General features: G+C 66.4%; 3 protein-coding genes across 7 annotated transcripts; all 3 read right to left on the reverse strand.

Moving 5' to 3' along the window:
• Positions 1-914: 914 nt before the first annotated feature.
• On the reverse strand, positions 915-8,059 carry MAPK7 (mitogen-activated protein kinase 7). 3 transcript variants are annotated; one of them, XM_065048106.1, is made up of 7 exons: positions 7,930-8,059; positions 6,976-7,140; positions 5,976-6,125; positions 3,222-4,771; positions 2,221-2,591; positions 1,514-1,641; positions 915-1,165 (listed from the first exon to the last, which is right to left on the reverse strand). In XM_065048106.1, the coding sequence occupies exons 4-7, from the start codon at positions 4,750-4,752 to the stop codon at positions 1,033-1,035; spliced, it is 2,163 nt and encodes a 720-aa protein (XP_064904178.1). In that variant the 5' UTR covers positions 4,753-4,771; positions 5,976-6,125; positions 6,976-7,140; positions 7,930-8,059; the 3' UTR covers positions 915-1,032. The 3 variants fall into 3 exon arrangements, with proteins under 3 accessions (XP_064904178.1, XP_064904176.1, XP_064904175.1); XM_065048104.1 differs by having other exon boundaries at positions 5,960-6,125; positions 7,930-8,035; XM_065048103.1 differs by lacking the exon at positions 7,930-8,059 and having other exon boundaries at positions 6,976-7,920.
• Positions 8,060-8,942: 883 nt separating this feature from the next.
• LOC135577955 (mucin-2-like) lies at positions 8,943-12,826 on the reverse strand. 2 transcript variants are annotated; one of them, XM_065048102.1, is made up of 3 exons: positions 12,673-12,826; positions 10,622-12,291; positions 8,943-10,495 (listed from the first exon to the last, which is right to left on the reverse strand). In XM_065048102.1, the coding sequence occupies exons 2-3, from the start codon at positions 12,270-12,272 to the stop codon at positions 9,108-9,110; spliced, it is 3,039 nt and encodes a 1,012-aa protein (XP_064904174.1). In that variant the 5' UTR covers positions 12,273-12,291; positions 12,673-12,826; the 3' UTR covers positions 8,943-9,107. The 2 variants fall into 2 exon arrangements, with proteins under 2 accessions (XP_064904174.1, XP_064904173.1); XM_065048101.1 differs by having other exon boundaries at positions 8,943-12,291.
• Positions 12,827-13,260: 434 nt separating this feature from the next.
• Positions 13,261-22,239, reverse strand: LOC135577957 (uncharacterized). 2 transcript variants are annotated; one of them, XM_065048107.1, is made up of 5 exons: positions 21,930-22,239; positions 20,680-21,068; positions 19,653-19,785; positions 17,691-17,889; positions 13,261-17,059 (listed from the first exon to the last, which is right to left on the reverse strand). In XM_065048107.1, the coding sequence occupies exon 5, from the start codon at positions 16,222-16,224 to the stop codon at positions 14,572-14,574; it is 1,653 nt and encodes a 550-aa protein (XP_064904179.1). In that variant the 5' UTR covers positions 16,225-17,059; positions 17,691-17,889; positions 19,653-19,785; positions 20,680-21,068; positions 21,930-22,239; the 3' UTR covers positions 13,261-14,571. The 2 variants fall into 2 exon arrangements, with proteins under 2 accessions (XP_064904179.1, XP_064904180.1); XM_065048108.1 differs by lacking the exons at positions 20,680-21,068; positions 21,930-22,239 and adding an exon at positions 20,547-20,623.
• Positions 22,240-22,940: the final 701 nt, after the last annotated feature.

Here is a 22,940-nt window from a genome sequence, read left to right on the forward strand (position 1 = left end):
ACCTCCATCCATCCCATCCGCCCCCGGACGCCTGGGTCCGCCCCCGGACGCCTGGGTCCCTCCCGCTGCCATCGATGGGGGTGGGGGGGTGACCCCAGGGAGGGGTCAGAGGTCACGGGGGGGTTGTTGAGGGGTCATGGGGGGGATGGGCCATGGACCATTCAACCAATCAACCAACTAATTAAGCACCCAACCCATCAACCAACTAATTAACCGTCCAGCCAATTAACCATGCAACCAATCAACTGTGTAGCCAACTAATTAATGAACCACCCGACTCATTAATCAACCATCCCGCCAATTAACCACCCAAATAATTAACTAGCCATCCAGTTCACCACCCAATTAACCAACCACCCAATTAACCAACCACCCAATTAACCAACCACCCAATTAACCAACCACCCAATTAACCAACCAACCCATTAATCAACCCTCCAGCCAATTAACCAACCACCTCATTAACCACCCAACCCATTAAGCAACCACCCAATTAACCCACCGCCCAACCCATTAATCAACCATCCAACTAATGAATGAGCCGCCCAACCCGTTAATCACCCATTCAGCCAATTAATTAACGCCCCGCCCTAATTAACCCCCGCTGGCCCCGCCCCCTCGTGGTGACAGACGATCAACAGCTGAACTGCTCCCGGCTCCGCCTCTTCTTGCTCCGCCCCCCCGGACGCCTGGGTCCCTTCTCCCGGATGCCTGGATCCCCTCCCCCTGGATGGCTGGGTCCCCTCCCCCCGGATGCCTGGGTCCCCTTCCCGAACTCCTGGGTCCCCTCCCCGATCGCCTGGGTCCCCACCCGGACGCCTGGGTCCCCCTTCCCGAACTCCTGGGTCCCCTCCCCGAACTCCTGGGTCCCCACCCGGACGCCTGGGTCCCCCTGCCCCGGGGGCAAAACTGGGTCGTTTCACCAATTTAATCACGTGGGCGGAGCCAAAGCGCCGAGTGGGAGGAGCCAAAGCCCCCCCCGGGGGGTGGGCGGGGCCCGGACGCCTGGGTCCCCTGGTGGGGGGTCGGGGGTCAAAGGTCGTCGGCCAGCAGCATGGGGGAGCCCAGGTCGCGCTGGAGGCTCTCGAGGGAGGCGGGGCTGAGCCGATGGACCTCCAGCCAATCAGCGAGCAGCGAGGCCGACAGCGGCGCCGAATCAGCTTGGCTGGGGCGGGAAGGAGGAGGGGCTTCAGCCCGGATGCCTGGGTCCCCTTCCCGGACTCCTGGGTCCTCCCCTGAACTCCTGGGTCCCTCCCGGATGCCTGGATCCCTCCCGGATGCCTGGGTCCCCTCCCCGAACTCCTGGGTCCCCTCCCGGACGCCTGGGTCCCCCCTGAACTCCTGGGTCCCCCCTGAACTCCTGGGTCCCTCCCAGATGCCTGGGTCCCTCCTGAGCTCCTGGGTCCCCTCCCCAAACTCCTGGGTCCCTCCCGGATGCCTGGGTCCCTCCTGGAACTCCTGGGGCCCCTCCCCGAACTCCTGGGTCCCCTCCCTGAACTCCTGGGTCCCTCACCTGTCCTTGGCGTCGCCCACGGCGTCCAGCGATTGGCTCAGGAACTCCTCGAGGTCGAAGCCCACCCCGTAACCGGCGCCGCTGCCCTTGGGGGTCCCCGAGAACACGGGGGGCAGCGGGTCCTCCACCTGCAGGGGGCGCCAGGTGTGAGCGGGACACCCAGCACCCGGACGCCTGGGTCCCTCCCGGACACCTGGATCCCTCCCCAGAACCCTGGGGACACTGAGGGACACTGGGGGATACTATTCATAGCATTGTTAACTCTGGAACCTACTGATAACACCTATAGTGTACACAGCTCAGTGTTAACTCTGAAACCTACTGATAACATCTGAAACCTACTGATAACATCTATAGTGTACACAGCTTGGTATTAACTCTGAAACCTACTGATAACATCTATAGTGTACACAGCTCAGCGTTAACTCTGAAACCTATTGATAACATTTATAGTGTACACAGCTCAGCGATAACTCTGAGACCTATTGATAACATCTATACCATACATAGCTCAGTGTTAACTCTGAAACCTACTGATAACATCTATAGTGTACACAGCTTGGTGTTAACTCTGAAGCCTACTGATAACATCTATAGTGTACACAGCTTGGTGTTAACTCTGAAACCTACTGATAACATCTATAGTGTACACAACTCGGTGTTAACTATGAAATCTACAGTCTGGGGGACACCGGGGGTCACCTCACCTGTGACTTGGAGAGCTGCTGTGTCACGGTGGCCACATCAGGGTCGGCCGGCGGCTCCGGCCACGGTTGGGGACCCGCGGCGTGGGGCCCGTGCTCGGGGGCGGTGGGCGGGGCCGGGTCGGCGGGCGGGGCCGGGGGGCGTGGCCGGGCGCGGTCGCGCATGCGGGTCCAGCGCTCCAGCAGGTGGCGGTCGTCGTCGCTCAGGACCAGGCCGCGCGGCTCCCGGCGCCGCTCGCGCTCCCGCTGCCGCTTCTCGCGCTCGCGGGCGCGTTCCTGGCGCCGCCGCCGCTTCTCCTCGCGCTCGCGCTGCCGCTCGGCCGCCGTCACCGGCTTGCGCACGTCAGCGGCGTCCGCGGCGGCCAATGGGGGGTCTGCGGGGAGGCGGGAGCCAATGGGAGGTGAGCGGGGAGAAGGTGAGGCAGTGGGAGCCAATGGAAGACGACCCAACAACACAACCGGCCAACCCAACCGAGCCAATCAAATCAACCAACCAACCCAGCCAACCACGATGAACCCAACTCAACCATGACCAACCCAACCCAACCATGACCAACCCAACCCAACCATCACCAACCCAACCCAACCATGACCAACCCAACCACGACCAACACAACTAACCCAACCATGACCAACCCAACCATGACCAACACAACTAACCCAACCATGACCAACCCAACCATCACCAACCCAAACCAACCATGACCAACCCAACCACGACCAACACAACTAACCCAACCATGACCAACCCAACCATGACCAACCCAACTAACCCAACCATGACCAACCCAACCGCGACCAGCCCAACCGCGACCAACACAACCCAACCGCGACCAACACAACCCAACCGCGACCAACCCAACCCAACCACGACCAACCCAACCCAACCATGACCAACCCAACCCAACCACCTTCTGGCCACCAAAACCTTGAGCAGAAGCCACAAAACCAACCCTTCACCCCATGAGGGGACCCAGGTGTCCGGGCGCCACTTGCCCCCGCACCTTTGCTCTTGTTCCTCATGGCCGACTTGAGCAGCGCCGCCTTGAGGGCGGCCTTGGTGTCGTCCGAGATGGCGCCGTCGCGCTTGGGCGGGGCCCCCGGCTCCGCCTTCACCCGCGGGGACCCCATTGGGCAGTCGGGGGCGGGGGCGGGGCTGGGCATGTCCACGTCAGCGCATGGCCACGCGGGGGCGGCGGTGGCCGCCGCGACGTTGACGTTGGCCACGCTGACAGTGGGGGCGCCCACGTTGACATTGGCCGCGTTGATCTTTGACGCGTTGACTTGGGCGTTGACCACGTTGGCGTTGACCACATTGACCACGTTGGCCTCGGCGTTCACCACGGTGATCTCGGTGTTGACGCTACCGTTGACCACGTTGACCGCGTTGACGTTGGTATTGACTGTATTGACGTTGGCGTTGACGCTACCGTTGGCCATGTTGACCACGTTGACGCTACCATTGACCACGTTGACCGCGTTGACGCTACCGTTGACCACGTTGACGCTACCGTTGACCACGTTGACCACACTGACGCCACTGTTGGCCACGTTGACTGCGTTGACGCCACCATTGGCCATGTTGACCGCGTTGACGCTACTATTGGCCACATTGATCGCATTGACGCTACCGTTGACCGCGTTGGCGCCGCCGTTGGCCCCGTTGACCACGTTGACCGTGCCGACGTCGCCGTTGGCCCCTCCGGCGCCTCCCGCCCTCCCGGCGGCCACGTTGTGCGCGCGCTGGGCTGGCGCCAGCGCCCCGCGGATGCCGTCGCGCCGCGCGTGGAAGTCTTCGATCTCGGCCACGATGGCCGCCTTGATCTCCTCCTTGGTGAGCGCGCGGCGGTCGAAGGCGAAGTCGAAGGCCGGGACGCACTCGGGCTCGTCCTCGGGGTCGTGGTACTTGGCCAGGAAGGGGTGGCCCAGCGCCTCGGCCACCCCGACGCGCTCGCGCGGGTCGAAGCGCAGCATCCTGCCCAGCAGCGCCAGCGCGGCGGGCTCGGCGTCGCCGAACAGGCTCTCCCACGGCACCGGCGGGCGCGGCGGGAGGCTCTTCACGTAGGCGCGCACGCGCTCGGCGCCGATGGCGGCCATGACGGCGGCGGGCGGCGTGCCCAGCACCGCCATGATGAGCTGGAGCTGGTGGACGTAGTTGCGCCCCGGGAAGAGCTGCCGGCGCCCCAACATCTCGGCGAAGATGCAGCCCACCGACCACATGTCGATGGCGCGCGTGTAGCGGTGAAGCGACAGCAGCAGCTCCGGCGCGCGGTACCAGCGCGTGGCCACGTACTCGGTCAGGAAGGCTTTGGCGTGCCGGGGGTCGCCCCCCAGCCCCCTGGCCATGCCGAAGTCGCCGATCTTGAGCTCGCAGTTCTCGTTGACCAGCAGGTTGGACGGCTTGAGGTCGCGGTGCAGGACGTTGGCCGAGTGGATGTACTTGAGCCCGCGCAGGAGCTGGTACAGGAAGTAGCGCACGTGCTCCAGCGACAGCGGCTGCGACGAGTGGATGATCTGGTGGAGGTCGCTCTCCATCAGGTCCAGCACCACGTAGCTGTTGGGGGAAGGGAAAGGGACCCAGGCGTCCGGGAGGGGGTCGCTATTGGTGTCGCCCAATGGATGAGGTGTCCTCCCGCCCTCTAGGGGGCGCTGGGGACGTCCCCGTGGTGTCACCACCACCCCGTGGATCAAGTGGGATCCATCCCATGTGTCCTCCCGCCCTCTAGGGGGCGCTGGGGACGTCCCCGTGGTGTCGCCACCACCCCGTGGATCGAGTGGGGTCCACCCCATGTGTCCTCCAAGAGGACCCAGGCGTCCGGGAGGAGTCACTATGGGTCAACATCACCCAATGGGGCAGGTGAGCTCCACCCCACGTGTCCCCGTGACCCACACAAGGGACCCAGGCGTCCGGGAGGGGTTCAATGCCATCCCCATGGACCACTGGGGCACCGCCCCACACGTCCCCCCCTCCCGCCCCACACAAGGGACCCAGGCGTCCGGGTGGGACCCAGGTGTCCGGGAGGGGTCACTATGGGTCAACATCATCCAATGGGGCAGGTGAGCTCCACCCCGCGTGTCCCCGTGACCCACACGAGGGACCCAGGCGTCCGGGAGGGGTTCAATGCCATCCCCATGGACCACTGGGGCCCCGCCCCACACAAGGGACCCAGGCGTCCGGGAGGGGTTCAATGCCATCCCCATGGTGCCACCGGGACTCCGTCCCACGTGTCCCCATGACCCACACAAGGGACCCAGGCGTCCGGGAGGGGTTCAATCCCATCCCCATGGACCACTGGGGCTCTGTCCCACACGTCCCCCCCCCACCCCACACAAGGGACCCAGGCGTCCGGGAGGGGTTCAATGCCATCCCCATGGTGCCACCGGGACTCCGTCCCACGTGTCCCCGTGACCCACACAAGGGACCCAGGCGTCCGGGAGGGGTTCAATGCCATCCCCATGGTGCCACCAGGACTTCGTCCCACGTGTCCCCATGACCCACACAAGGGACCCAGGCGTCCGGGAGGGGTTCAATGCCATCCCTATGGGTCATCACCCCCCCATAGCCCAGGAGCGCTCCATCCCCCGCCCCACACGAGGGACCCAGGCGTCCGGGAGGGGTTCAATGCCATCCCCATGGTGCCACCGGGACTCCGTCCCACGTGTCCCCATGACCCACACAAGGGACCCCGGCGTCCGGGAGGGGCGTATCGCCCCCCGGGGGTCGCTATGGGGCGGGACGCACACGGAGCGGAACTCGCCGTAGGGCACCGTGGGGCGCAGGATGTCCTTGATGCCGATGATGTTGTCGTGCTTGAAGTGCTTGAGGATCTTGAGCTCGCGCAGCGTGCGCTTGGCGTTGGTGGCCACGTCGAACGCGTTCGGGATCTTCTTGATGGCCACCGCCTGGCCTGCGGACCCAGGAGTGCCCCCAGGGAGCCAGGAGGTCGGGGGGGGGACCCAGGAGTGCCCCATGGGACCCAGGAGTGCCCCAAGGGAGCCAGGAGTGCCCCCAGGGAGCCGGGAGGTCGGGAGGGGACCCAGGAGTGCCCCCAGGGACCCAGGAGATTGGGAGGGGAACCAGGAGTTCAGGGGGGGACCCAGGAGTGCCCCCAGGGAGCCAGGAGGTCGGGAGGGGACCCAGGAGTGCCCCAAGGGAGCAGGGAGTGCCCCCAGATAACCAGGGGTTCGGGAGGGGACCCAGGAGTGCCCCATGGGACCCAGGAGTGCCCCCAGGGAGCCGGGAGGGAGGGGACCCAGGAGTGCCCCCAAGGAACCAGGAGTTTGGGAGGGGACCCAGGAGTGCCCCAAGGGACCCAGGAGATCGGGAGGGGAACCGGGAGATCGGGAAACCCACCCAAGGGCACCCAAGCATCCGGGAGGGGACCCAGGAGTTCCGGGAGGGACCCAGGAGTCCGGGAAACCCACCCAAGGGGACCCAGGCGTGCAGGGGGAATCCAATGGGCAGGAGGGACCCAGGAGTTCAGGGGGGACCCAGGTGTCCGGGAGGGGACCCAGGTGTCCGGGGGGGACCCAGGCGTCCGGGAGGGGACCCAGGTGTCCGGGAGGGGACCCAGGCGTCCGGGGGGGACCCAGGCGTCCGGGAGGGGACCCAGGTGTCCGTGGGGGACCCAGGTGTCCGGGACGGGACCCAGGTGTCCGGGAGGGGACCCAGGCGTCCGGGGGGGACCCAGGCGTCCGGGAGGGGACCCAGGCATCCGGGAGGGGACCCAGGCGTCCGGGGGGTCCCCGCGCGCTCACCGGTGTCGCGGCGCCGGGCGGAGCTGACGACGCCGTAGGCGCCGGTGCCGATGGTCTCGATGATCTCGTACTCGTCCCCCACGTCGAACGTCACGTCCAGCGCCCGAGCCTTGAGCAGCGCCAGGGGGCCCCCGCCCTGCCCCCGCTCCGCCTCCGCCATGGGGCCTGCAGGGACCCCGGCGTCCGGGACCGTACACCCCAGGGACCCTCATATCCCAGGGACCCAGGCGTCCGGGACCCACACACCCCAGGGACCCTCATATCCCAGGGACCCAGGCGTCCGGGACCCACACACCCCAGGGACCCTCATATCCCAGGGACCCAGGCGTCCGGGACCCACACACCCCAGGGACCCTCATATCCCAGGGACCCCGGCGTCCGTGAGGGACCCAGGAGTTCGGGAGGGGACTCAGGAGTTCAGGGGAGGACCCAGGAGTTCGGGAGGGACCCAGGAGTTCGGGGGAGGACCCAGGAGTTCGGGAGGGGACCCAGGAGTTCGGGAGGGGACCCAGGAGTTCGGGAGGGACCCAGGAGTTCGGGGGGGGACCCAGGAGTTCGGGAGGGGACCCAGGAGTTCGGGAGGGGACCCAGGCGTCCGGGCCCCATAGACCCCAGGGACGCACATATTCTAACAACCTAGGTGTCTGTGAGGGACCCAGGAGTGCAGGGAGGGACCCAGGAGTTCGGGAGGAACCCGGGCGTTTGGGGGGGACCCAGGAGTTCGGGAGGGACCCAGGAGTTCGGGAGGAAGCCGGGCGTTCGGGAGGGACCCAGGAGTTCGGGGGGGGACCCAGGAGTTCGGGAGGAAGCCGGGCGTTCGGGGGGAACCCAGGCGTTCGGGGGGGGACCCAGGCGTTCGGGGGGGACCCAGGCGTTCGGGGAGGGACCCAGGAGTTCGGGGAGGGACCCAGGAGTTCGGGCCGTTCCCATGGTAACCGCCCCCGTTCCTCTCACCTCCTCCCGCCGCTTCCCCGCGGGGGGACCCGGATGCGGCCCCGCCCGGCCCCGCCCCCTCCCGAGGTCGCCGGCCAATCAGCGCTTCCCCCGCCTTGGCCCCGCCCTCGCTGCCGCCGGCCAATGAGCGCGCGGGGAGCGCGAACCCCGCCCCTTGTTGCTATGGGGAATGGGGCGGAGGTGGCAACGCGGGAGCGCCGCCATTGGCTGCAGCCGGCGGCGGGGGCGGGGCTTGGTAAAGAAACATAAACGGCGATTGGACGATGCCCGCGAGAGCGGGGTCACGAACACCTGGGTCTCCGGGGGGAGGAGCACAGAGGGGCGGAGCCGAAAGTGCCGCCTCGGCGGGTTTTTATTGGTTGTTACACTCGCGAGGGGGCGGGGCCTCTTTTTTTCCCGGAAGTGCTGGAGGTTGTGGGGTGGGGCCTCAAGAAGGCGTGGTCTCGATGGGGGCGGGGCCGTGGCGTCGCTCGTGACGTCGCAGCCCCGCCCGGGACAGGAAGCGCTTGGGGCAGGAGGGGCACCGGAAGGGGCGGGGCTCGGGGGCCGCCATATTGGCTCCTAGACTGGCGGCCATATTGGCCCCTCCATAGGTGGCGGCCATGTTGTCGTCGGCCATATTGGGCCCTCTACTGGCGGCCATATTGGGGCCTACACCAGCAGCCATATTGGAGCCTGGCCGCTCATTAGCGGCCACTTCCGGCTCCCCACCGGCGGCCATATTGGGGCCTACCCTGGCGGCCATCTTGGCTCCTAGACCGGCGGCCATATTGGCCGCTCCACAGGGGGCTGCCATGTTGGCATCCGCCATATTGGGCCCTCCAATGGCGGCCATATTGGGGCCTAGACCAGTGGCCATATTGTGTCTTCCCCCGGCGGCCATATTGGCGCCAGCCACATCGGCGGCGGCCATATTGCGCCCCAGCCCGGCGGCCATATTGCCACCAACCACACCCCCGGCGGCCACGCCCCCTCCCCCCTCCTCCCCCCCGCCCCCCCCTACTCCGGCGGCCATCTTGGGGCCTAGACTGGTGGCCATACTGTGCCCTCCCCCGGCGGCCATATTGGCGCCAGCCACACTGGCGTCGGCCATATTGTACCCTAGCCCGGCGGCCATATTGGCGCCAGCTACATCGGCGTCGGCCATATTGCGCCCCAGCCCGGCGGCCATATTGGCGTCAGCCATATTGTGCCCCACTCTGGCGGCCATATTGGCGCCAGCCATATCGGCGTCGGCCATATTGTGCCCCACTCTGGCGGCCATATTGGCGCCAGCCACATCGGCGTCGGCCATATTGCGCCCCAGCCCGGCGGCCATATTGCCGCCAACCACCCCCCCGGCGGCCACGCCCCCACCCCCCTCCTCCCCCCCGCCCCCCCCCCTCTCCGGCGGCCATCTTGCCCGCCGCCCCCTCCCCGTGCGTCCTCTCGTGCTTGCGCAGCCCCGCCCTGCCCCCGAAGCCCTTCCCGCAGCTCGCGCAGGCCCAGGGCCGCTCGCCGGAGTGCGCGCGCCGGTGCTTCCCCAGCGCCCCCCTCTCCCGGAAGCCGCGGCCGCAGTCGGGGCAGCGCCAGGGCCGCTCGGCGCCGTGGGTCAGCCGGTGCCGCTTGAGGTCCCACGAGGCCACGAAGCTCTTGCCGCAGTCCCCGCAGGCCCAGGGCCGCTCGCCGGTGTGCGTGCGCCGGTGCAGCGCCAAGTCCGCCGGCTGCCGGAAGGCCTTCCCGCACTCGCGGCACCCGTACGGCTTCACCCCCTGGTGGGCGCGCTGGTGCCGCCGGAAGCTGGAGGGGTCGGCGAACATGCGGCCGCACTGCGGGCACAGGAAGGGCCGCTCGCCGGTGTGGACGCGGCGGTGGCTCTGGTAGGACGAGAGCTGCGTGAAGCTCTTGCCGCAGACGTCGCAGGCGAAGGGCTTGCGCGGCGCGTGGATGCGCTGGTGGCACGAGAGCGACGAGGAGCGGCCGAAGCTCTTGCCGCACTCGGCGCACAGGTAGGGCCGCTCGCCGGTGTGGGCGCGCTGGTGGTTGCGCAGGTCCTTGAGCTCGGCGTAGGCCTTGGGGCACAGGGCGCAGCGGTGCGGGCGCACGCCGGCGTGGCCGCGCCGGTGCTTGCGCAGCACCGAGGGGTCGGCGAAGGCCTTGGGGCAGTCGGGGCAGGGGAAGGGGCGCTCGCCGGTGTGCGCGCGCACGTGGATCGCCAGCTTGGACAGCGTGGGGTAGCTCTTGGCGCAGGCGCCGCAGGGGAACGGGGGGGACGGCCGCGGGGGGGCGGCGGCGCCCGCGGGGGGGTTGGGGGGATCTATCGTGGTGGTGGCATCTCCAAGGGGTTCAGACGTGGGACCTCCAAGGGCTTTGGGGGGATCCATCGTGGTGGTGGCATCTCCAAGGGCTTCGGTGGTGGCATCTCCAAGGGGTTTGGTGCTGCGATGTCCATGGGCTTTGAGTTTGCCCATCATGGTGGTGGCATCTCCAAGGGCTTCGGTGCTGGGATGTCCATGGGCTTTGGGTTTGCCCACCATGGTGGTGGCATCTCCAAGGGCTTTGGGTGGATCCACCACGGTGGTGGCATCTCCAAGGGCTTCGGTGCTGGGATGTCCATGGGCTTTGCGTTTGCCCATCATGGTGGTGGCACCTCCAAGGGCTTCGGTGCTGGGATGTCCATGGGCTTTGGGTTTGCCCATCATGGTGGTGGCACCTCCAAGGGCTTCGGACTTGGCATCTCCAAGAGCTTTGGGGGGATCCATCGTGGTGGTGACACCCCTGCGGGTTCTGGGTTTCTTGACCATGGTGGTGGCATCTCCAAGGGTTTCAGCGTTGGGATCTCCATGGGCTTTGGGTTTGTCCATCATGGTGGTGGCATCTCCAAGGGGTTCGGTGTTGCGTTCTGCAAGAGCTTTGGGCGCATTAATCGTGGTGGTGACCCCTCTGCGGGTCTTGGGTCTCTTCACCATGATGGTGGCATCTCCAAGAGCTTTGGGGGGGTCCATCATGGTGGTGGCATCTCCAAGGGGTTCAGACGTGGGACCTCCATGGGCTTCGGGTTTGTCCATCATGGTGGTGGCATCTCCAACAGCTTCGGTGTTGGGGTGCCCAAGGGCTTTGGGGGGATCCATCATGGTGGTGACGTCTCTGTGGGTCTTGGGTTTGTCCATCATGGTGGTGACACCCCTGCGGGTTCTGGGTTTCTTGACCATGGTGGTGGCATCTCCAAGGGCTTCAGTGTTGGGGTCTCCATGGGCTTTGGGTGTATTAATTGTGGTGGTGACGCCCCTGCGGGTCTTGGGTCTCTTGACCACGGTGGTGGCATCTCCAGGGGCTTCAGTGGTGGCATCTCCAAGAGCTTTGGGTGGATCCATCGTGGTGGTGGCATCTACAGGCAGTCCGGGGTTGGGATCTCCATGGGTTTGGGGTTTGTCCATCGTGGTGGTGGCATCTCCAAGAGCTTCGGGTTTGTCCATCCTGGTGGTGCCACCCCTGCGGGTTCTGGGTCTCTTGACCACGGTGGTGGCGTCTCCAAGAGGTCTCGGGGGATCCATCGCAGTGGTGGCATCTCCAGGGGGTTCGGTGGTGGCATCTCCAAGAGCTTTGGGGGGATCCATCGTGGTGGTGGCATCTCCAAGAGCTTTGGGTGGGTCCATCCTGGTGGTGCCACCCCTGCAGGTTCTGGGTCTCTTGACCACGGTGGTGGCGTCTCCAAGGGGTTCAGACTTGGGATCTGCAAGAGCTTTGGGTGGGTCCACCACGGTGGTGGCATCTCCATGGGCTTCGGTGGTGGCATCTCCAAGAGCTTTGGGTTTGCCCATCATGGTTGTGACAGCCCTGCGGGTTTTGTGTTTCTTGACCATGGTGGTGGCATCTCCAAGAGCTTTGGGGAGATCCACCATGGTGGTGGCATCTCCATGCACTTCGGTGGTGGCATCTCCAAGAGCTTTGGGTGGACCCATCGAGGTGGTGGCATCTCCAAGGGCTTCGGTGGTGGCATCTCCAAGAGCTTTGGGTTTGGCCACCATGGTGGTGGCACCTCCAATATCTTTGGGTTCATCCACCGTGCTGGTGGCATCTCCAGGCTCTTCCACCTTGGGATCCCCAAGACCTTTGTGTCCGTCTGTCCCGCCGGTTCCATCCCCGTGTCCGTCTGTCCCGCCGGTTCCGTCCCCGTGTCCATCTGTCCCACCAGTTCCATGTCCATCTGTCCCACCGGTTCCATGTCCGTCTGTCCCACCGGTTCCGTGTCCGTCTGTCCCGCCGGTTTCATCCCTGTGTCCATCTGTCCCGCCGGTTCCATGTCCATCTGTCCCACCGGTTCCATCCCCGTGTCCGTCTGTCCCGCCGGTTCCGTCCCCCATGCTGGTGGCGCCGCCGGACCTGCCGTTTTAACCATTTCTGTGCCGTTTCCCCCCATTTTCCCCCATTTTCCCCATTTTCCCCATTTTTTACCATTTTCCCCCATTTTTTCCCCATTTCCCCCCATTTTCCGCCCCTCCCCCCAGGGGGCGTGGCCGCCCCTCCCCCCGCCGCCGCCATCTTGTTTTCCCGCACCGGGGGGGGGAGGGGAGGGGGATGGGGGGTCCCCATTCAGCGGCGCCGCAAAGCCCCACGGGACGGGGGGCGAGGGGGGGGCGGCAGTTTTGGGGCGGATTTTCGCGGTTTCGGGTCGGTCGCGAAGCGGGGGGGGAGGGGGGGACGGGGGGGGAGGGGCGGGGATGGGGGGGATGGGGGAGGGGGGAGGGGGGGTCCCGGTTGTACCTGCGGAGCCGCTCGGCGGGCGCTAGGACCTGGGGGGGGGCGGGGAGGGGCGGGGCTTCCGGGCCAGCCAATCACAGCGGGGTTTGTTCTGCAGCCACGCCCCCCTGCGCGAGCGCGGGGGATTGTGGGATGGAGAGAGATACACACCCATCCCCCTCCCCCGAACTCCTGGGTCCCCCCCGGAACTCCTGGGTCCCTCCCGAACTCCTGAGTCCCTCCCGAACTCCTGGGTCCCTCCCGAACTCCTGGGTCCCCCCCGAACTCCTGGGTCCCCTCCCGAACTCCTGGGTCCCTCCCGAACTCCTGGGTCCCTCCCGAACTCCTGGGTCCCCCCCGGAACTCCTGGGTCCCTCCCGAACTCCTGGGTCCCTCCCGAACTCCTGGGTCCCCCCATAACTCCTGGGTCCCCCCCGAACTCCTGAGTCCCTCCCGAACTCCTGGGTCCCTCCCGAACTCCTGGGTCCCTCCCGAACTCCTGGGTCCCCCCCGAACTCCTGGGTCCCCTCCCGAACTCCTGGGTCCCTCCTGAACACCTGGGTCCCTCCCGAACTCCTGGGTCCCTCCCGAACTCCTGGGTCCACACGGCGGTGCTTTCACCTCCTTTATTGTGCATTTCCCGCTACAAAGTCCCAAAACCCTGTGAATTCCGCCCAAAACGCGGGCGCCCGCCACCAGGATGACACCCCCCCCACCCCCCCCGGGGACAAATGTCCCCAAGGTCCCATCAAGTCTCCTTGGTCCCGGTGTCCCCGTCATTGTCACCCGAGGTGTCCCCAAGGGGTCCCCAGGGTCCTATTCAGACCCCTTGGCCCTTGTCGTTGTCACCTGAGGTGTCCCCGAGGTCCCCAAGGGGGTCCCCAAGGTCCCATCAAGTCTCCTTGGTCCCTGTGTCCCCATCATTGTCACCCGAGGTGTCCCCAGGGTCCACCGAGGTGTCCCCAAAATCCATTGAGGTGTCCCCAAGATCCATCGAGGTGTCCCCAAGACCCACTGAGGTGTCCCCAAGGTCCATCGAGGTGTCCCCAAGGTCCATCGAGGTGTCCCCAGGGTCCATTGACATGTCCCCTGAGGTGTCCCCAAGGTCCCATCAAGTCTCCTTGGTCCCTCTGTCCCCATCATTGTCACCCGAGGTGTCCCCAAGATCTACTGAGGTGTCCCCAAGGTCCACCAAGGTGTCCCCAAGGTCCATCGAGGTGTCCCCAGGGTCCATTGAGGTGTCCCCAAGATCCACTGAGGTGTCCCCAAGGTCCATTGAGGTGTCCCCAGGGTCCATCGAGGTGTCCCCAAGATCCATCGAGGTGTCCCCAAGGTCCACTGAGGTGTCCCCAAGGTCCCATCAAGCCACCTTGGTCCCTCTGTTCCCATCATTGTCACCCGAGGTGTCCCCAAGATCTACTGAGGTGTCCCCAACATCCATTGAGGTGTCCCCAAGATCCACTGAGGTGTCCCCAGGGTCCATCGAGGTGTCCCCAGGGTCCATTGACACGTCCCCTGAGGTGTCCCCAGGGTCCATTGAAGTGTCCCCAAGGTCCATCGAGGTGTCCCCAGGGTCCATCGAGGTGTCCCCAGGGTCCATGGCCACGTCCCCAACGTCCCCCGCGGTGTCCCCGAGCCCCCAGGTGTCCTCGAGCTCCCAGATGTCCCCAAGCTCCTCCTCCTCATCGTCCCCAAGCGCCTCGGGGGGGACCCCGAAATCCTCCTCCAGCTGGTCCCCATCATCGTCATCGTCACCGTCATCGGGGCGCAGCAGCAGCGGGTCCCCCTGTCCCCAGGGCTCCCCGTCGCCCGCCGGAGGTGACAGCGGCGCCGCCGCGGGTGACAGCGCGAGCAGCAGCGCGGCCGCCAGGCGCCGGGGACACCGCGCCACCCGCGCCGCCCGGCGCAGCCGCCGCGCCAGCGTCACCACGTCCCCGGCGACAAGGGCGGCGGCAGCGCGGGCGCCCAAGGGGACGCAGCCCCAGCGCTCGGCCAGCGCCCACAGGGACACCGGGGACAGCGGGGACAGCGCGGCGGGCGCGGGGGACAACGGGGACGCTGGGGGACGGTGAGGGGGGTTGGGGGGGGTTGGGGGACAACGGGGACGCTTGGGGACACTGAGGGGGGTTGGGGGGGTTGGGGGACAATGGGGTGATGGGGTTTGGGAACAATGGGGTGATGGGGTTTGGGAACAATGGGGACGCTTGGGGACACTGAGGGGGGTTGGGGGGGTTGGGGGACAATGGGGTGATGGGGTTTGGGGACAATGGGGACACTTGGGGACGTTGAGATGGGTTGGAAGGGTTTCGGGACAACAGGGATGCTTGGGGACATTGAGGTGGGTTGGAGGGGTTTGGGGACAATGGAGTGATGGGGTTTGGGGACAATGGGGACACTTGGGGACACTGAGGTGGGTTGCGGGGGTTTGGGGACAATGGGGTGATGGGGTTTGGGGACAACGGGGACACTTGGGGATACTGAGGTGGGTTGGAAGGGTTTGGGGACAACAGGGATGCTTGGGGGACATTGAGGTGGGTTGGAGGGCTTTGGGGTCAATGGGGCGCTGGGGTCTGGGGTCAATGGGGTGATGGGGTTTGGGGTCAGTGGGGGATGGGGGTCGCCGGGCTCCGGGGTCAGCGGGGGATGGGGGGCGCCGGGCTCCGGGGTGAGTGGGGGATGGGGGGCGCCGGGCTCCGGGGTCAGCGGGGGATGGGGGTCGCCGGGCTCCGGGGTCAATGGGGTGATGGGGTTTGGGGTCAGTGGGGGATGGGGGGCACCGGGCTCCGGGGTCAGTGGGGGATGGGGGTCGCCGGGCTCCGGGGCGGCCGCGTGCCGGCGCTCGGGGTGCCCCGTGGCGGCCGTGCCGGCCAGCAGCGCGGCGGCGCGCGCCTCGAAGCCGGGCAGCAGGAAGCGCCGCGCCAGCGCCACGGCGGCGCCCACGAGCGCGGGGGCCAGCGGGGGGGCCATGCGGGGGCAGGGCGCGCCGCGGCAGCCGTGGGCGAAGTGCAGCAGCAGCAGCAGCGCGCGGCGGGGGCAGCGGCGCAGCGGCACGGCCGCGCGGGCGCGCTCGGCGAACGGGCCGCGCAGCAGCGCCCGCAGCACCGGCGACGCGCGGCTCAGCGCCGCACGCAGCGCCGGGAGCCCGGGGGGGGCGCCCGAGGGCAGCAGGGACACGTCGTGGGGGGACACGGAGTACGGGCAGGGGGGGGCGGGGGGGTGGGGGACAGTGGGGACACTGGGGGACAAGGGTGGGAGGGGCTCGGGGACACTTGGGGACAAGGTCTGGAGGGGTTTGGGGACACTTGGGGACAAGGGTTGGAAGGGTTGGGGGACACTTGGGGACAAGGGTTGGAGGGGTTTGGGGACACTTGGGGACAAGGGTTGGAAGGGTTGGGGGACACTTGGGGACAAGGGTTGGAGGGGCTTGGGGACAATGGGGGACAAGGGTTGGAGGGGCTTGGGGACAGTGGGGTGATGGGGTTTGGGGACAATGGGGACACGTGGGGACAAGGTCTGGAGGGGTTTGGGGACACTTGGGGACAAGGGTGGGAGGGGTTGGGGGACACTTGGGGACATTGAGATGGGTCAGAGGGGTTTGGGGACAATGGGGACAATGGGGTGATGGGGTTTGGAGACAATGGGGACACTTGGGGACAAGGGTGGGAGGGGTTTGGGACACTTGGGGACAAGGGTGGGAGGGGTTGGGGGACACTTGGGGACACTGGGATGGGTTGCAAGGGTTTGGGGACACTTGGGGACAAGGGTTGGAAGGGTTGGGGGACAGTGGGGGACAAGGGTTGGAGGGGTTGGGGGACAATGGGGACACTTGGGGACAAGGTCTGGAGGGGCTTGGGGACACTTGGGGACATTGAGATGGGTCAGAGGGGTTTGGGGATAATGGGGACAATGGGGTGATGGGGTTTGGGGACAATGGGGACACTTGGGGACAAGAGTTGGAGGGGTTGGGGGACACCTGGTGACACTGGGATGGCCTGGAAGGGTTTGGGGACACCTGGGGACAAGGGGGTGATGGGGGACATGGGCTGGAACACATTGGGGACACTTGGGGACAGGACGGGGGGTCCCAGAGGGGCCGTTTGGGGGGCGTTGGGGACACGTGGGGACACGGGGACCCCGGCGGGCGTTTGGGGGCCCTTGGGGACACTTGGGGACAATCACGGGTGTCCCCGCGTCCGTCCGGGTGTCCCCAAGTGTCCCCAGTGTCCCCGTGTCCGTCCGGGTGTCCCCAAGTGTCCCCAGTGTCCCCGTGTCCATCCGGGTGTCCCCAGGTGTCCCCGAGCGTCACCGGGTGTCCCCAGGGGTCCTGCAGGTCCCCGCCGTCCCCACGGGTGTCACCGGTGTCACCGTGTCCGTTCACGGGTCCCCAAAGCTCCTTGGTGTCACCGTCCACCTGCGGGTCCCATGTCCCCAGTGATGTCCCCAAAGGGTCCCTGATGTCCCCAAGCCCCCCATCCCGTGTCCCCAGTGATGTCCCCATGTCCCCAAGAACCCCGATGTCCCCAACCCCCCCATCCCCAGTGTGTCCCCCCAATGTCCCCGTGTCCCCAAGGGGTCCCCAATGGGTCCCCGATGTCCCTGTCCTCTCATGTCCCCAGTGTCCCCAATGTCCCCAAGGGGTCCTTGATGTCCCCAATGTCCCCACCAAGTCCCTGTGTCCCCGATGTCCCTGTGTCACCAAGGGGTCCCCAGTGTCCCTGTCAACCCCATGTCCCCAATGGGTCCCTGATGTCCCCATGTCCCCAGTGTCCCCAAGGGGTCCCCAACGTCCCTATCAACCCCATGTGCCCAATGTCCCCAATGTCCCCAAGGGGTCCCCCATGTCCCTGTGTCCCCAAGGGGTCCCCAACGTCCCTGTCAACCCCATGTCCCCGATGTCCCCAATGTCCCCAAGGGGTCTCCCATGTCCCCGATGTCCCTATCCCCCACCATGTCCCCATGTCCCCAATGGGTCCCCCACGTCCCTCATGTCCCCAAGGTCCCCGATGTCCCCAGTGTCCCCAAGGGGTCCCCCATGTCCCCACCTGCGTGTCCCGGTGTCCCCTGATCTCGGCGATGGCGTCGGCCGCGTAGAGCACGAAGGCCGGGGGGAGGTGACAGGGGGACGCTGATGATGTCACCGATGACGTCGCCGATGATGTCACCGATGATGTCACCGCCCCCAGCAGCAGCGCCAGCGCCCCCTGCGGGCCCCACAGCAGAGAGCACAGCGGAGACCCCGGCCTGGGGACAATGGGACAATGGGGATGAGGGGACAATGGGACAATGGGGATGATGGGGATGATGGGACAATGGGGACAATGGGACAAGGGGACAATGGGGATGATGGGACAATGGGGACAATGGGGACAATGGGACAATGGGGATGAGGGGACAATGGGGACAATGGGACAAGGGGGATGATGGGACAAGGGGACAATGGGGATGATGGGACAATGGGGACAATGGGACAATGGGGATGATGGGACAATGGGGACAATGGGGACAATGGGGACAATGGGACAATGGGGATGATGGGACAATGGGGATGATGGGGATGATGGGGACAATGGGGACAATGGGACAATGGGGACAATGGGACAATGGGGGCAATGGGGACAATGGGACAATGGGGATAATGGGACAAGGGGACAATGGGGATGATGGGGACAAGGGGACAATGGGGACAAGGAGACAATGGGACAATGGGACAATGGGGACAATGGGACAATGGGGATGATGGGGATGATGGGGACAATGGGGACAATGGGACAATGGGGATGATGGGGACAATGGGACAATGGGACAATGGGACAATGGGGACAATGGGGACAATGGGACAAGGGGACAAGGGGACAATGGGACAAGGGGACAATGGGGACAATGGGGACAATGGGACAATGGGGACAATGGGATAATGGGGATAATGGGGACAATGGGACAATGGGACAATGGGGACAATGGGACAAGGGGACAATGGGACAATGGGGACAATGGGACAATGGGGACAATGGGGACAATGGGACAATGGGACAATGGGGACAATGGGGACAATGGGACAATGGGACAATGGGACAATGGGGACAATGGGACAATGGGACAATGGGACAATGGGACAGACAATGGGGACAATGGGACAATGGGGACAATGGGGACAATGGGACAATGGGGACAATGGGACAATGGGACAATGGGACAATGGGGACGATGGGGACGATGGGGACAATGGGGACAATGGGGACAATGGGACAATGGGGACAATGGGGACAATGGGACAATGGGACAATGGGACAATGGGACAATGGGACAATGGGACAGACAATGGGGACAATGGGACAATGGGGACAATGGGACAATGGGACAATGGGGACAATGGGGACAATGGGACAATGGGGACAATGGGGACAATGGGACAATGGGACAATGGGACAATGGGACAATGGGGACAATGGGACAATGGGACAATGGGGACAATGGGGACAATGGGACAATGGGACAATGGGACAATGGGACAATGGGGACAATGGGGACAATGGGACAATGGGACAATGGGACAATGGGGACAATGGGGACCATGGGACAAGGGGACAATGGGACAATGGGACAATGGGACAATGGGGACAATGGGGACCATGGGACAAGGGGACAATGGGACAATGGGACAATGGGGTAATGTGACAATGGGACAGTGTGGACAATGGGGACAGCGGGGATAATGGGATAACGGGGTCTATACAAGATCTATATGATCTATAGGTGTCTATAGATATCTATAAGGTGTCCATAGGGTATCTATACGATCTATAGACTATCTATACAATCTATAGGGTGTGTACATGATCTATAACGTCTATATGTCCCTGGCCAGCAGCACGACGGCCGTCGCCCCCCCCAGGCGGCCCCGGGGCTCTGGGTGTCTGTATGTGCTCTATGGTGGTCTATAGGTGTCTATAGGGTATCTATACGGTCTATAGGGTGTCTATAGGGTCTATAGGGTCTATATGTACCTGGCCAGCAGCACGACGGCCGTCGCCCCCCCCAGGCGGCCCCGGGGGCTCCCCCGGCGCAGCAGCTGCCGCAAAACCCCCAAACCAAAGGGGGTGGAGAGGGCGGCCGAGAGGGACAGCAGGACGGACCGGCCTGGGACGGACGGACAGGCGGACGTCAGGGACACCCCACGACCCCCAGGACCCCCAGGACCCCCCCAGGACCCCCCAACACTCACCCAGCCCCGTGGGTCGGGGGGGGCGCTCTCCCGGATGCCTGGGTCCCTCACACACCCCCAGACCCCCAATCATCCCCAGACCCCCAGGACCCCCCATGACCTTCCATGACACCCCAGTGACCCCCAGACCCCCCCGCACTCACCCAGGGGGGGCTCTCCCGGACGCCTGGGTCCCTCGCGCACCCCCAGAACCCCAATCACCCCCAGACCCCCCAATCACCCCCAGACCCCCATGACCCCCCAGTGATCCCCAGACCCCCCCCCCACTCACCCAGCTCCCCGAGCTGCTCCCTGCTCCGGGGGGGGCTCTCCCGGACGCCTGGGTCCCTCACACACCCCCAGACCCCCAATCATCCCCAGACCCCCATGACCCCCCGTGACCTCCCATGACCGCCCAGTGACCCCCAGACCCCCCCCCCCACTCACCCAGCTCCCCGAGCTGCTCCCTGCTCCAGGGGGGGCTCTCCCAGACGCCTGGGTCCCTCACGCACCCCCCAGACCCCCAATCATCCCCAGACCCCCAGGACCCCCCATGACCTTCCATGACCCCCAGACCCCCCCACACTCACCCAGCTCCCTGAGCCACTCCCTGCTCCAGGGGGGGGCTCTCCCGGACGCCTGGGTCCCTTGGGCACCCCCAATCACCCCCAGACCCCCAGACCCCCCCCCCACTCACCCAGCTCCCTGAGGCGCTCCTTGCTCCAGGGGGGGTCTCCCGGACGCCTGGGTCCCTCGGGCACCCCCAGACCCCCATGACCTCCCATGACCCCCCATGACCTTCCATGACCCCCAGACCCCCCCCCACTCACCCAGCTCCCTGAGGCGCTCCCTGCTCCGCGGGTCCGGGGGGGGGCGCTCTCCCGGACGCCTGGGTCCCCGGGGCAGCCCCCGCACGAGGCGCAGGTGCAGGTGGGAGGGGCCGAAGCCCGCGAGCAGCGCCCCCAGCAGGGGGGGCTGCCCCCCCCCGGCCACGCGCCGCAGCAGGCGCAGCGCGGCGGGGGCGGGGCGGGGCGTGGCCAGCAGGTAGCGCACGAGCCCGCCCAGCAGCGGGGGCGTGGCCAGGGCGCGGGGGGGCGGGGCCTGGCAGGCCAGCCGGCTCAGCAGCAGCAGCGCGGGGGTCTCGGGGCGCCGGGGGTCCCCGAACCCCGCCCCCCCCCGCGGGAGGGCCAGCGCGTGCAGCGGGGGGAGCGGACCCGACCTGCGGGGGGAGGGGGGAGAAAGGGGGCGGGGGGCGGTCAGAGCGGGGACCCCGAACAACAGGGACCCCCAATATGTCCCCAACCCCCCCATAGTCCCCAATACCCCCAAAGTCCCCAATCACCCCCATGGTCCCCAAGCACCCCCAACATGCCCAAGACCCCCATGGTCCCCACCCCCCCCATGGTCCCCAACCCCCCCATAGTCCCCAATGTCCCCAACCCCCCCACCATCCCTCCCATGGTCCCCAATGTCCCCAACCCCCCCATAGTCCCCAACCCCTCCCTGGGTCCCCCCAATATACCCAAGACCCCCATGGTCCCAAATGCCCCCAACTCCCCCAATGTCCCCAACCCCCCCATGGTCCCCAATGTCCCAAACCCCCCGCCAGGGTCCCCCAATATACCCAAGACCCCCATAGTCCCCAATGTCCCCAACCCCCCCACCATCCCCCCCATGGTCCCCAATGCCCCCAACCCCCCCATAGTCCCCAACCCCACCATGGTCCCCAACCCCCCCATGGTCCCCAATGTCCCAACCCCCCCACCAGGGTCCCACAATATACCCAAGACCCCCATGATCCCCAATGCCCCCAACCCCCCCATGGTCTCCAACCCCTCCCAGGGTCCCCCAATATACCCAAGACCCCCATGATCCCCAATGCCCCCAACTCCCCCAATGTCCCCAACCCCTCCCAGGGTCCCCCAATATACCCAAGACCCCCATGATCCCCAATGCCCCAACCCCCTCATGGTCCCCAACCCTCCCATGGTCCCCAATGTCCCCAACCCCCCCAACCCCCCCATGGTCCCCAACGCCCCCCACCATCCCCACCCCCCATAATACCCCCACCCCCCCTCACCTGCGCCCCCTGCCGGTCCCGCCGTCTCCTCCTCCTCCTCCTCCGTCCCTGGGCAGATCCCCCGACGCCTCCCCCTCCCCCTCCTCCCCCCACCCCTCCCCCTCCCCCCACCCCTCCTCCCCACCACCCCCCCCCCTCCCCCAGCCCCCCCAGCGCCTCCCCCAGCGCGGGCACCACCCCCATGGCCACCAGCGCGCCCATGGCGTCGGTGTCGTAGGCAAAGGCGGCGAGCGCCAGCAGCACCCTGGGGCGCCAGCGCCGGGCGCGGGGGTCGCGCAGCACCCCCAGCAGCGCCCGCAGCCCCGCGGCGCGGCGCGGCGCGCAGCAGCCGCGCGCGGTTCACGGCCTCGCGGCACAGCAGGCACAGCGCCCGCGCCCCCGGCTCCAGCGCGGGGACCCCGGCGTCCGGGCGCCGCAGCGCGCGCGCCACCTCGGCCGTCACGGCCTCCACCGCGCCCATGGCGCCCAGCGCCGGGCGCAGCGACGCGCGGGCGCAGGCGGACGCCAGCACGCACAGCGCCGCGTGGTGACACGCCGGGGACACCCCGGGGACGTCGTGCCCCTGGGGACACGGGGGGGGACGCTTTGGGGACGTCATACCCCACATGACACGGGGGGGACGCTTTGGTGACGTCATCCCCCATGTGACACGGGGGGGACGCTTTGGTGACGTCATCCCCCATGTGACACGTGGGGGACGCTTTGGTGACGTCATCCCCCATGTGACACGTGGGGGACACCCCGGGGACATCGTGCCCCTGGGGACACGGGGGGGACGCTTTGGGGACGTCGTGCCCCTGGTGACACGTGGGGGACGCTTTGGTGACGTCATCCCCCATGTGACACGTGGGGGACGCTTTGGTGACGTCATCCCCCATGTGACACGCCGGGGACACCCCGGGGACGTCATCCCCCGTGTGACACGTGGGGGACGCTTTGGTGACGTCATCCCCCATGTGACACGTGGGGGACGCTTTGGTGACATCATCCCCCATGTGACACACCGGGGAC

Source organism: Columba livia, unplaced genomic scaffold, assembly GCF_036013475.1.
Source record: "Columba livia isolate bColLiv1 breed racing homer unplaced genomic scaffold, bColLiv1.pat.W.v2 Scaffold_2021, whole genome shotgun sequence".
NCBI classification, from domain to species: Eukaryota; Metazoa; Chordata; class Aves; order Columbiformes; family Columbidae; genus Columba; species Columba livia.

Excerpts from the sequence above, each read along its gene's own strand:
- MAPK7 (XM_065048103.1), bottom strand. The coding sequence starts at position 7,187 with ATGAGGGTCCCTGGGGTGTACGGTCCCGGACGCCGGGGTCCCTGCAGG. Across the intron at positions 2,592-3,221 it reads CATGAGGAACAAGAGCAAAG|ACCCCCCATTGGCCGCCGCG; the intron begins GTGCGGGGGCAA and ends GCCTCCCCGCAG. Across the intron at positions 1,642-2,220 it reads AGCAGCTCTCCAAGTCACAG|GTGGAGGACCCGCTGCCCCC; the intron begins GTGAGGTGACCC and ends CGCCCCCTGCAG.
- LOC135577955 (XM_065048101.1), bottom strand. The coding sequence starts at position 12,272 with ATGGGGGACGGAACCGGCGGGACAGACGGACACGGGGATGGAACCGGT.
- LOC135577957 (XM_065048107.1), bottom strand. The coding sequence starts at position 16,224 with ATGTCCCCAAGTGTCCCCCAACCCCTCCCACCCTTGTCCCCAAGTGTC.